Raw genomic sequence first — 13,410 nt, 5'->3', positions numbered from 1 at the left:
CCCAGTAACGGGGCCTTACAACCTACAGACACCAGCAGCTCCCCATGGGTCAAGTGCACCAAGCACACAGGGGTCTCACAAGACCCGGTTCCGAGTCTGGCTCAGCCAACCGCGGTGCCGGTGTTGGCAGGTTCCCGATCTCTTCAAGCCTCAGTTTTCTTAGCTAAAAAACGGTTAAAAATCTACTTCAAAAAGGTATAAGAGTGGATGAGAAAGCAGACTTCTTCCACGTGTTACAACACAGACGAACCTCAAATCACGAAACTCAGTGAAAGAGGCCAGATTTTAAAGACTACGTGTGGTGTAATTCCATTTATGTCAAGTGTCCAGAAAAGGCTGCGCTGTAGAGCAAAAGCTGGCAAACGTCTTCTGCAAAGGGGGAGGCAGTAACTATCTCAGGGTTTGAGGGCCAGACGGTCTCTGTCACAACTACTCAATTGTGTAGTTGCTGGGAGAAAGCAGTCACAGGCTGAATGTCAATGAAGAGGCGTGACCACGTCCTCACAAGACTATTTACAAAGACAGCAGCTGGCTGGGCAGCGGAGGGAGCTCCAAGACCCTGGCAGCAGGGGCAGGAAGAGGATCCACTGGCACCAGAGGTGGAAATGAAGTAACTGCAAAGGGGCACGAGGACCCTTTGCGGAAACGTCCTAACACTGGGTTACAGATACCTACCTCTGTAACTTTATTTTTTTATTATTATTTTTTAATGTTTATTTATTTTTGAGACAGAGAGATAGAACATGAACAGGGGAGGAGTAGAGAGAGAGAGGTAGACACAGAATCTGAAACAGGCTCCAGGCTCTGAGCTGTCAGCACAGAGCCCGACGCGGGGCTTGAACTCACGGACCGTGAGATCATGACCTGAGCCGAAGTCGGACGCTTAACTGACCAAGCCACCCAGGCGCCCCTACCTCTGTAACTTTAATAAAAGTAATCACACTATTAACTGAAAACAAGTAATATCAATGGAATATAAATGATACCTCAGTAAAGTTGTAAAGAGCTTTAAGAAAGAATTAGATGAGAAAACATGGACGAGGTTCTTAGTGCACAGACGGCTCCTGACCCATCTTGGCCACCGTCACTCTGTTAGCTGCTGTCATCATCGTCTGGACCCCTATGCTGAGCTGCACACTCAGACTGGGGAGCCAGGGTCAGCCCCATTCTGTCAGCCGAGGTCACCGGCCAGGCGGCCAGGAACGCCAGCAAGCCAGAGGGACTGGCCCACAGCCTCCGCCGCAGCTGCAGAGGGACAGAGGAGGCAGCTGGGCCAGGGCTGCCGCAGTCCGGGGAGAGCAAGCCGTTCTCTTGGAGTGGGCGGACTGCCAGGCGGGCTGCCGGGCGCCCCCAGAAGCAGCTGCAGCAGACAAAAGCTCTCTTTGTGAGGGCCTGTCTGCAGCCCTGAAGCCCAGCCAGACCCCTCCCTGAAGGGCCCCAAGCAGCCCTGCTGGGGAGGATGGCTGGTGGTGAGGGGTGGCCTCCTGGGTTCCAGGAGAGCACAAGGGGCTAAGAACTCCACAGGGTTGAGTCCTCTACAGTGACTGGGAGCCAGCATCAGCCTGGAGCCTGGGCTGGCCAGTGCATAACCCCCTTTCTCAGCTTAACCACCTGCAGCACTCAGCTTCCCTTCTCTCCACCCAAGTGGAATTCCCAGCCAGGACCCAGCCTTCCAATATGGACACCCTCTGCACAAATGCACAGTGAAGACAGCAAGAGGGACTGGGAACCCATGGGACCGTAGGAGTCCCTGCACCCAGGGAGGGAGGAGCAAGTTCCAGACCTCCTGGGTCCAGTTTCCACTCACCTGAATGGCAGCCCAGGTGGGCCACCTGTCTCTTGTCCTCTCCTTGGCCATCCAGAGGCACAATACCCAGCACACCTGTCAAACACACATGGAGGATCCGACATCAGGCCTGATGGGAACTGTCTGCTGCCCAGGGCTCCCAGAGGACATGAGACCCAAAGCTCAGCCTTAGACCTTCCCAGAGCCTCCCCCAATCATAAGATCATAACCCTCTGGACACAGTCCAAAGTTAGGTTCTTACCCCCTACAAGAACCTTCTGTGACATCAGATGTACAGAAGACACTGGGGAAAAGGTGGTCTTTTTAGCATTGTGGGTCATACGAGGCCAGCTTTGGGCCACCGGTTGCCCCTTTTCCCAGCTTTACCTGAGAAAGAAGCTATCACTCAAGGGCACCGGGGCCGAAAGACAGGACACAGGTCACGGCCAATGGCATATGTGAGACTCTAGAGAAGCCTCTGGACCTTTTACTTATATGAGCTAAAGAGGTACCCGATTTTTGTCAGTTTGAGGTCTGAGTTAACGCTAGCAACAAAAAAGTCCCGAGTGACATAGGGAGCTTTTCAAATCTTGGTGTTCTTACTGACCTGAGCCATTCTCAGGCCCCCAGATGAGGAGGGGGCTGCATATGGGGATCAGCTGAAAACAAAGGGGACAGTCCCCTCGGTGTCTTCCTGGCCAATCTCTTAAAAACCACAGCCAGGGGGAAAACAAACAAACAAACAAAAACAAACCCACAGCCAGTGTAGTTCATACAAAGTATACACACGTGCCCTAATCAAAATCAATCTGATTACTGCACTTGACCAGTTTGTAGGGGTCTAAGGCCCTTCATGGTGCTGACCTCTGAGCCCCATGAGGATCCCCTAAGCCTCCAACCTGAAATGAGTCTGCCCTTCTGCCCCATCCTAATTAGGATGACAATGTATGAATCTATGTCCACCTTCCCACCTGGACGGTCAGAGTTAAACGCAATCAAGTGGCAGCTGGATTTGATATGGTGCCCACACGAGGGTGTGGTTCCTGCTCGAATGTCACCGATCCAGGCCTGAAAATAAAGAATAAGAATTGTGATGGACAGGCCTCTGATCGTAACTAAAGCAGGGGGTGGGTTATAATGCAGGGAACTCGACCTTAAAGCTGCACCACTAGAAATGCATTCCTTTAGATCCAACCCTGTCCCCATTCACGCACTCCCTTAGAATACTCCAAATGTTCCTGAAATAATAACCTAAGTCATGGAGGGAACAATTTTGTCTATTAAATCAAATCTCTAATAAGGGTGAGAAGGCTGTCAGAAGTGACCTCAGGCTAAATGAAGTCAAGAAGCCAACTGAACAGTGTGTGTGGTCAGGGGACTGTTTCTGTTAAAAGGGAGAGAGAGAAGCAGAGAAAGCAGAAGTGAGCACCTAAGACAGAAGATAGACTCAACTTCCTCCAGGGCACTGCTAAAGGCCTCCACCAAGTACAGGGGGTGTCTCCTACGAGCCCCAGGAGATAACACTCAAGCTCAGAAAGGGGAAGAACCAAGGCCTCTCCACAAAGTCTCATAGAAAGGTGAGCAATGCACCTCCACGAAAAGATGATAATGTTAACACCCCCACAAACGGGGGGCAGAGGAGCACTTTTTCTGAAACTAAGGCCAACAAGGCCCACATGTTTTCTCTGTTGGTATCAGAGCACTGTACAACACCCCTGCCTGCTTCCTGACACCCGAGCGGCCTTGTTTTCCAGCCCACCCACCCACAGCATGCCGGAAACCACGCCCATTGTGCAAGTTTCTATTTCAGTGTTCACCTGCCGTGGGTAGAACATTACCTTCTTGCATTATTTTTTCCTCCTGATTCATGTTTACTGTTCAGAGTGATGGGGAATATCTCTGAAAAGGAGAACAGATCACCTGTCCTCCCCTCTCCCTAACCTAAAGTGTTTAAAGCTTTCTCTGTAATCCCTGGTCCCATGCTTGACTGTTTACATTGCTGGACTAAGGCCCACCTGGGACAAGCCCCAAGGCCCATCAAGTATACTCGAGACCCTTTCAAGGAGCGCTGATGGCACTCAGAAAGACGGTATTAATGCAAATCTGAGCCAATCTCTACCCAATGCTCTCCACTTTCAACCTTTTAATGGCTCCCAACCGCACTCAGAAAACACCCAACTGGGGGGGCCTGGGTGGCTCAGTCGGTTAAGCATCTGACTTTGGCTCAGGCCATGATCTCACGGTTCGTGGGTTCGAGCCCCGCGTCAGGCTGGGGACTGACAGCTCAGAGCCTGAAGCCTGCTTCAGATTCTGTGTCTCCCTCTCTCTGCCCCTCCCCCACCTGTGTTCTGCCTCTCTCAAAAACAAATAAACGTTTTTAAAAGCTTTTTTTTTTTTTTAAAGAAAACCATCCAACTTCTTCCTGTGGTCCTTGAGCTCTGCAGGACGGCTCTGGACTCATGTGACACACCCTGCTTCCCCAACACTGCCCCCCATCCACCCGGGGCTCACCTTCCATTCCTCTGCTAGGCTCTTTTCCACCCTACTTTTCTTGTATCTGGCTGCTTCTCACCCTTCTGGTCTCAGCTTAAATGTCACCTCCTCCCTGCAGCTGACCCTGACCACTGTACTGAGAATGACCTCCACGTGGCCATTTAGCTCCTGTGTTCTTCAGGGCACTTACTACAACTTGCAGAGCCCTTGAAGGCCTGTCTGCTTGCTGGCTGTCTCCCTCACAGGGGTGTAGGCAGTACAGAGGAAGGAAAGTGCGGTCGTGTTCACAGTGGTGGTTTCAGGAGCAGAGGGGAAGTACAGAGGAAATATCGTCCAGAGGATGAAAACTGGGCTTCTGCCCCAGGCTACCCTGCTGTGCTTTTGCTCCTGATGGGGTTACTAGAGGTCAGTTCCTAAGCCTTCCAAATAACATTGGGAGCAGCAGACCAGGACTGGTATCATCTCTAAAGCATACCTCTCATCAGGCCGGCTGCCCTTCCGGGGGTCTGAGACGCCCCCTAACACCTGGTTCAGCTCTTCCTCTGGGCTCCACCTCCTTGGGCCTCCCCAGACCCCACCCAGCCCCTGGCAGCATCACCCCAGTAAGAGAAGAGCTGCTCTTGCGCCAGCCACGAGAGAAGGAAGCGCCGGCGGAAGCCCGAGGGAGGGGCGCGCCTCTGTCTGAGGGGCTCCTGTTCTTCAGCTGACACACCCGGACTCGCGGAGGCCAGGGGAGAGAGAGGCATCCCTTCCACACCCCAGCCCCGGGCAGGGCCGATCGGGGCGGCAGGGAGGAGCTGGTGCCAGCAGCGCCCGGCCGCGGCTCCCCAGTGAGGCCGACCGGAAGCGGAGAAGGCAGGCAGCCTCGCAGGCCTCAGGCCTCCGCCGGGTCGGGCTGGTTACACCAGTTGGGGGTCCCAGGGCGAGGCGGGGGAGCAGGCGAACCGCGGGTCTCTCGAGAGGAGAGAGAGAGAGACCGGGTCAGGCAGCGCCGGACTCTGCCCTCCGGGTGCGACGGAACAACCCGGACGCCGGGCCCAGGCCTGAAGGGGGCGCCCCGGGGCAGGAGGGCTCGGGGGTCCCCGCGCGGGTCTGGGGAGGGGGAGGGGCAGAGGCAGGGGCGCGGGTCCTGCGGGCAGGGCTCACCTCGCGTCGGGACGGCCGGGCCTCCATGTGCCGGAACTTGGACACCTTGAAGCGGCTCATGGCGACGGGGAAGGCGGCGGGCGCAGCTTCGAAGACCCGGGCGTCGGCTCTCAGGTGCACGGACAGCCAGCCGTGACTCCCGCCGCCTCCGGCCCCGCCCGCGGCCACCCCTCTCGCGGCCACGCCCTGGAACGCCCCCGGCCAATCACAGCCCGCTCCGGCCCGCCTGGCCCCGCCCCCGACCAATCGCCGCAGAGCTGTCCTGTGAGGCCACGCCCCGATGCCGGCGGGCTAGCTGCGCGGGCGAGAAGGTCACGTGCCGCGTGCGGGTCTGACCGTCCCCGGCTCTGCGGGGCGTGCTCCCAGGCGGGGGGCTGCGTCCAGGTTTTGCAGTCAGGGGTTTGTCACGGGAGGCTCCGCGGTATGCGGGGCGCGGCCGGGGCGGAGAGGGGGCAGATGTGGACCAGCTCCATTTCGGATACTGGGACCGTGCTCAGGACAGAGCTGGCGCTGGCCGCGGTCACACAGCTAACGAGTGGCAGTTGGGGGAGGAACGGGAACCCGGGTCTGAGGCATATCCCAGCCGCGGGGCCCTCTCTAGGCCAGGTGGACTTGAAGGCCGGGCTGGGGCCTTCAGCGTCCCAGCAGTTAGGGCACGTCTTGGCTGCAGGGCGCGATGGGGCAGGACTGACCCCTGCAAGGAAATCAATGTATGATTTACAAATAAACCCAAAGGGAGAAAGATGAGGGAAATGGGGAATACCTTTAATAGCACATGCACCCCACCGGCGGCTTGCTTAGTCGCCGGGTCATTCAGGAAGAAAAGAGAACAAGCTTCATTCCACCTGGGGCCATTCATTCCACAAGCATTTGTTTGCGCTTTGAAAATCGAGTCCATGATTCCAGAACACGCTTTCTGCTTGCTAACAGACAGAACACCTGCTCAGGCGTGTCTGGAAAAGGGACTTTGATCTGAGGAATGTGAATGATTGCCGCGAAAATAACCTTTCCTAAGCCCATGTTAGAGAACGGCCTAGCCGCCTAGCTGGAGTTACAGGCCTACAGGGTGATTCTGAAGGTTTGGCCTGGTGGAGGGCACCAATGGACCCCACAAATGCAAGTTCCTTTTTACCGTGTTTACAGGTAAACTATGAGGACTAAAAGGCTACTTCCCTGTATCCTACCAAGGAAGTTAAAGAGCGACTTTGATCTCCATATACTAAAAATAGGATGCCAGTGCAGTTGAGGGAGGCCTGGAATTTGGAATTCTAAGCAGTCCGGCTGCTGCTGAAGTACAGCTTTCCCAAGGCTGCTACTCTTCAGACTCTGGAATTGCAGCAGCTTTGGAAAAGGCACCAGCAGTGCAGTCTTGGGATGGCTATGGTGTTCAATTACTGCCAATATTGCTTCTTTTTCTTAAAATTGTGGTGAAAAACAACATATAAAATTTACTATTTTTGACTGTATAGTTCAGTAGTGTTAGGGACATTCACACTGTTGTGCACAACCTTATTGTGCAATCCTGAGACTCTATATCCGTCAAACAACAGCCCTTCATTTCTTTCCCACCAGTCCCTGGTAACCACCATTCTACTTTCTATTAGTTTGACTTTATCTTTTTTTTATTATTATTATTTTTTATTTTTAAGTAATCTCTACACCCAGTGTGAGGCATGAACTCACAACCATGAATGAGATCAAGAGTCACATGCTCCTGGCACCTGGGCAGTTCAGTTGCTTAAGTGTCTCTTGAGTGACTCCTGATTTCGGCTCTGGTCATGATCTCAAGGTTCATGAGATCGGACCCCACATTGGGCTCTGTGCTTACATTGAAGAGCCTGCTTGGAATTCTCTGTCTCTCCTCTCCCTCTGCCCCTACCCTGTCTGTGCATGCATGTGCACACACACTCTCTTCCTCTCTCTCAAAATAAACAAACAAAAAAAGAATATAAACTTAAAGAAAAAAAAAAAACCCACACAAGAGTCATGTGCTCTACCGACTGAGCCAGCCAGGCAATTCCCCACCCCCCTTTTCGAATCATTATTATTTTTTAGGATTTTTCTTTTTGAGTCTGATTATTACACCACTGTATTTACCACAGAATATATATCATTAATATACCACATTTTGTTTATCCAGCAACAGCCATTTGCGTTCTCCCTCCTCTTGGCTGTAGTGAATAATGCTGCGCTGAACATAGATGTGCAAATATCTCTTTAAAGCCCTGCTTTCAATTCATTGGGATATATACCCAGAAGTGAGGTTGTGGGATCATATAGTACTTACATTTTTTTGAGGTTCCTCCATACCGGATATTGATTTTAGAATTACAATTATTAACAGCTTAATATGATCTGCTAATGTAGATTGTTTAAATCTATGGTATGCAGTAATCTCTTTTTGCATCAGCATAATTTGCTTTATAGTCTCCTGGGAGGGGACATTCAGACATTATGCATTGTAGTTCAAATGTAAATCAACTATAGATCTAAAACTATAAAAATCTTAGAGGAAAACACAAGGCAAAAGCTTCACAACACTGGATTTGACAATGATTTTTGGTTTTTTTTTGGATATGACACCAAAAGCTCTAGGCAAAAAAGAAAAAATCATGAAAAATTTAAAAATCTGTTTATCAGGGTGCCTGGGTGGCTCAGTCAGTTGAGCATCCAATTTTGGCTCAGGTCCTGGTCTGCTGTCATGGCAGAGCCCACTGCAGATCCTCTATCCCTCTCTCCCTGCCCCTTCCTTGCTTGTGCACTCTCTCTCCCTCTCTCTGAAAATAAACAGTTAAAAAAAAACTATCATGAGGGCGCCTGGGTGGCTCAGTCAATTGAGTGATTCTTGCTTTCAGCTCAGGTCATGATCCTGGGATCAGCGTGAAGCCTGCTTGGCATTCTGTCTCTCTGTCCTTCTCCCCCTCTCCCCCACTCTCTCTCTCTCAAATAAATAAATAAACGACTCAAAACCACTATGAGATACCACTTCACACCCAATAGGATGATGCTACTACCAACAAACAAAAAACCCTAGAAAATAACAAGGGTTTTCAAGGATGTAGAGTAATCAGAACATTTGTGCTGTTGGGAATCCACAGTGTGTTGATGGGAATGTAAAATGGTACAGCCACTGTGGAAAAGAGTGTGGTGGTTCCTCAAAAAAATAAAAATAGAATTATCGTATGATCCAACAATTCCACCTCTGGGTATATACCCAAAATACATGAAAGCAGGGTCAGAAAAAACACATTTGTACAACCACATTCATAGCAGCATTATTCACAAAAGCTAAAACATGGAAGCAATCCAAGTGTATGTTGATACATGAATGGATAAGCAAAATGTGGTATATACATATAATATAATTTTATTCAGCTTTAAAAATGAAGAAAATTCTGACACATGCTATAACATGGATGAACCTTAATAACATTATGCTAAGTGAAATAAGCCCGTTACAAAAGGACAAATAGTGTATGATTCCACTTATATGAGGTAGTTAGACTAGACAAAATCACAGAGACAGATGGGAATGCAAGCTGGTGCAGCCACTCTGGGAAACAGTATGGAGGTTCCTCAGAAAACTAAAAATAGAACTGCCCTATGACCCAGCAATTGCACTACTAGGTATTTATCCAAAAGATATAGGTGCGCTGTTTCAAAGGGACACATGCATCCCAATGTTTATAGCAGCACTATCAACAATAGCCAAAGTATGGAAAGAGCCCAAATGTCCATCGATGGATGAATGGATAAAGAAAATGTGGTATAGGGGCATCTGGGTGGCTCAGTCGGTTGAGCGTCCGACTTCGGCTCAGGTCATGATCTCACAGTTCATGAGTTCAACACCGCGTTGGGCTCTGTGCTGACAACTCAGAGACTCGAGCCTGCTTCGGATTCTGTGTCTCCCTCTCTCTCTGCCCCTAACCCACTCGCATTCTGTCTCTGTCTCTCTCAAAAATAAATAAACATTAAAAAAAATTTTTTTAAGAAAATGTGGTATATATATATATGATGGAGTATTACTCGGCAATCAAAAAGAATGAAATCTTGCCATTTGTAACTACGTGGATGGAACTGGAGGGTATTATGCTAAGTGAAATAAGTCAGAGAAAGACAAAAATCATAGGACGTCACTCATATGAGGACTTTAAGAGACAAAACAGAGGGGCGCCTGGGTGGCGTAGTCGGTTAGGCGTCCGACTTCAGCCAGGTCACGATCTCGCGGTCCGGGAGTTCGAGCCCCGCGTCAGGCTCTGGGCTGATGGCTCAGAGCCTGGAGCCTGTTTCCGATTCTGTGTCTCCCTCTCTCTCTGCCCCTCCCCCGTTCATGCTCTGTCTCTCTCTGTAAAAATAAATAAAAACGTTGAAAAAAATTAAAAAAAAAAAAAGAGACAAAACAGATGAACGTAAGGGAAGGGAAACAAAAATAATATAAAAACAGGGAGGGGGACAAAACAGAAGAGACTCATAAATAGGGAGAACAAACTGAGGGTTACGGGAGGGGGGATGGGCTAAATGGGTAAGGGGCACTAAGGAATCTACTCCTGAAATCATTGTTGCACTATATGTTAACCAGTTTGGATGAAAATTTAAATAAATAAATAAATAAATAAATAAATAAATAAATAAATAAATAAATAAATAAAATCATAGAGACAGAAAGTCGAATGGTGGTTGCCAGGGGCCTGGGGAGAGGAGGGAATGGGGAGTTTGTTGTTTATGAGTGTAGAGTTTCAATGGATGGTGGTGAATCAAAATCAAAATTTTGAATTAAAAATCAAAATTTTTGCAAGAGGATAGATGAGGCCAGATTCAGTGCAAACAAATTCTTAGATCTAGTTATCTGCCCCTGAAATGACTGTTTATTAAGATGCATGTTGGGGGTACCTGACCAGCTCAGTTGAAAGAGTGTGTGACACTTGATCTTGGAGTCATGAGTTCGAGCCCCACCTGGGATTTAGAGATTACTTAAATAAATAAAACTTCAGAAAAACAAGAAAAAATTTTTAAATGTCTATTTATTTTTGAGAGGGAGAGGGAGAGAGAGGGAGAGAGAGAGAGAGAGAGAGAGAGAGAGAGAGAGAGAGAGAGAAAGCTAGCGAGTGGGGGAGGAGCAGAGAAAGAGGGAGACACAGAATCTGAAGCAGGTTCCAGGCTCTAAGCTGTTAGTGCAGAGCCCGATGTGGGGCTCAAACTCACGAACTGTGAGATCATGACCTGAGCTGAATCGGACACTTAACTGAGCCACCCAGGTGCCCCCCCACCCTCCCAAAAAATGTTTTTATTTTCTTATTTATTTTTTAATTTAAAAAAATGTTTATTTACTTTTGAGAGAGAGGGAGACAGTGTGAGCGCATTGAAATGTTTTCAATGTGCAAAATACATCACAAAAATTGGGAAAAACACTCCATATCCCATCCCAGAGAGACAGCGCAACCTGCATTATTATTTCGTTGTGTCTCAAATGGAGGTGCACCCATGTATTCTTGGAGCTCTGAAGTTTTACTATACCTAGTGATCTGATTTTTTACAGCGACATGTGAAATATTTTGACAGACACAAAATTTGACTTTTGTGGTGATAATTTACAACCAAAGGGCATTTTCATAGAAAAGACTGTCATTTGCTAAGGTGATGTTTTTCACATTGGAGTCCACTGATTGCCAGAGGATCTGGAGCTATATTCTCCGTGTCTGTGATCTTTGTTTGTTTGTTTCCTTTAAAAGAGTCCCTTTCAGGAGCACGGAGGTGGCTCAGTCCATTAAGGAACCGACTTCGGCTCACATCATGATCTCGTGGCTCCTGTCTTCAAGCCCCACAACGGGCTCTGTGCTGACAGCTTAAGTGTCTGGAGTCTGCTTTGGATTCTGTGTCTCTGTCTCTTTTTGCCCCTCCCCTGCTCCCACTCTCTCTCTCTCTCTCAAAAATAAACAAACATTAAAAGGGCCCCTTTCACTTTTCAGGTTTATGAAACATTAAGTTTAAGCCTCATTTGGGCAGAATAATATTTAGCTGCGAGCCACAGACACCTGCGGTTTATTTAAAAGGTCGTTTAGGAAATTATCGGCATGGAGGTCCCACTGGGGAACACCCAGGTGATCAAGGCGAGGACGCCCCATCCCCCATCCCAGTGTGACACTGCACCTCGATTATTTTGTTGCTCTGTAAGGAAACTGCACCCACACGGATGTCATTCATGCAGGGTTACACATCTGGGTTACACATTCCACACCTCCTTGGAATTGTCCCGTATCCTCTTGGAGAGGAAAGGAAATGCTACAACTAGAGAAACAGCTGCCTCTTGTTGCCTCCTAAGAGACTGGCTCAGGCCCTTCTGTCTTCCCTGGAAGGGACCCTCACTCACCAGGGGAGGAGAGCAGCCAGCTCATGGGGTAGCCATGCACTCTAGTCCCATTGTGGTTTGGATAGTCAGAGTCTGCAGGAAATCACCGACTAGACCATACTTCAAACTCCCTACTAGCTCTCACTGATCTCACTGCCTCAGGAGAGTGGCAAAGAGCCCAGTGGGACAGTGTAGCGACAAGTGCAGAGGGGGAGTGAGTCTTGTGCGCCTTTTGCAAGTAGCATTTGTTTCTCCTCAAAGCTATGGCTTTGGCTTTAGACTGGAGAAGGGGGGTGGGTGGGTGATGGACACATGACACACTCTGCCTGGGGGCCATGGGGAGGCGTGGCCCGCCCGTGTGCTCATTCTAGTTTTTGGCAACAAGCCTAGGATGGGTCATTTTGTGTCCTTTAACAGCTGAAGTCCTTGGAAGGCAGTGAAACATTCTGTAGGTGGGGTGGTAATAAATACTCCCCCTGCCCCGCTTTTGTTGTGAGAAGCAGAGGAGATTCAGCATGAGAAAGTACATTGTAAACTAGTAAGGGCTTTTCTTTAAAAAAAAAAATTTTTTTTAACGTTTATTTATTTTTGAGACAGGGAGAGACAGAGCATGAACGGGGGAGGGTCAGAGAGAGAAGGAGACACAGAATCCATAACAGGCTCCAGGCTCCGAGCCGTCAGCACAGAGCCCCACACGGGGCTCGAACTCACAGAGTGCGAGATCGTGACCTGAGCCGAAGTCGGCCACTCAACCGACTGAGCCAACCAGGTGTAGTAAGGGCTTTTCAACCAGAGTTATTGATCACAGTGACAAGAAGGTGCATTGTTTAAAGGGAAGAGCTCCAGGTTTTGTTAGGGGCCTGAGTGTAGATCTTGGCTCACCTATACACTGGCTCTGTGACCTTGGATGAGTTCCTCATCTTTCAGAGTTTGTTTTGTTGTGTGTGGATGTTTTTGTTTGGGCAGGGCTGGGGGGCGGGGTTGCGCAGAGATGCGGGGGTGGGGGAGGAGTCCATATCTAAACGTGGGAATATTAGTCTTTGCCTTACCTCAAAGGATTGTGATCAAAATAGAAAATATGACAAAGTTCTTTGTGAACTGAAAAGAGAATGTTCTTAAAAAAATTGTTTTTCAGGTTTATTCATTTTTTGAGAGACAGAGCATGAGTGGGTAGGGGCAGAGAGAGAGGGAGACACAGAATCCAAAGCAAGCTCCAGGCTCTGAACTAACAGCACAGAGCCCAATGCGGGGCTCAAATTCACAAACTGTGGGATCACGACCTGAGCCGAAGTCAGACGCTTAACCGACTGAGCCACCCAGGCACCCCTGGAAAGAGAATGTTCTTAACACAGCTGAAGTTTTCAGATCTCTCCATAGCCACCAAGTACCTGAAATCGGTCCCACAGACATTTCAAACATGACACGTCCAAACAACAGTGACTCACCATCTTTCTCCCCAAACCAGCTTCTTTCCTGGGTTTTTCAGCTTAGCGGTGGGGGAACATAAAGACGCTTGCTTATTCACTGGCCCCCAACAACTATCAAATCAAGGTGATCCAGGTACCATGGACCAAGGACCTCTGTTGTGAAGATTTCCAGAGGCTTGTAACTTACCCATGTTTACTAACTGTATCATCTC

General features: G+C 49.1%; 1 protein-coding gene across 2 annotated transcripts in view; it reads right to left on the bottom strand.

The window, feature by feature from the left end:
• The window catches only part of LOC101093982 (coronin-7), a 56,816-nt gene extending 51,225 nt beyond the window's left edge, over positions 1–5,591 (bottom strand). For both annotated transcript variants that reach the window (XM_023246553.2, XM_045048178.1), the window contains exons 1-3: positions 5,426–5,591; positions 2,758–2,854; positions 1,808–1,882 (exon numbers count right to left, since the gene is read on the bottom strand). In XM_023246553.2, the coding sequence (XP_023102321.1) occupies positions 1,808–1,882; positions 2,758–2,854; positions 5,426–5,485 (232 nt within the window). In that variant the 5' untranslated portion in view covers positions 5,486–5,591. The remainder of the gene's footprint in view (positions 1–1,807; positions 1,883–2,757; positions 2,855–5,425) is intronic.
• Positions 5,592–13,410: the final 7,819 nt, after the last annotated feature.

Source organism: Felis catus, chromosome E3 (genome assembly GCF_018350175.1).
Source record: "Felis catus isolate Fca126 chromosome E3, F.catus_Fca126_mat1.0, whole genome shotgun sequence".
Classification (NCBI taxonomy): Eukaryota; Metazoa; Chordata; class Mammalia; order Carnivora; family Felidae; genus Felis; species Felis catus.
This window is presented reverse-complemented; position numbering and strand designations above follow the sequence as displayed.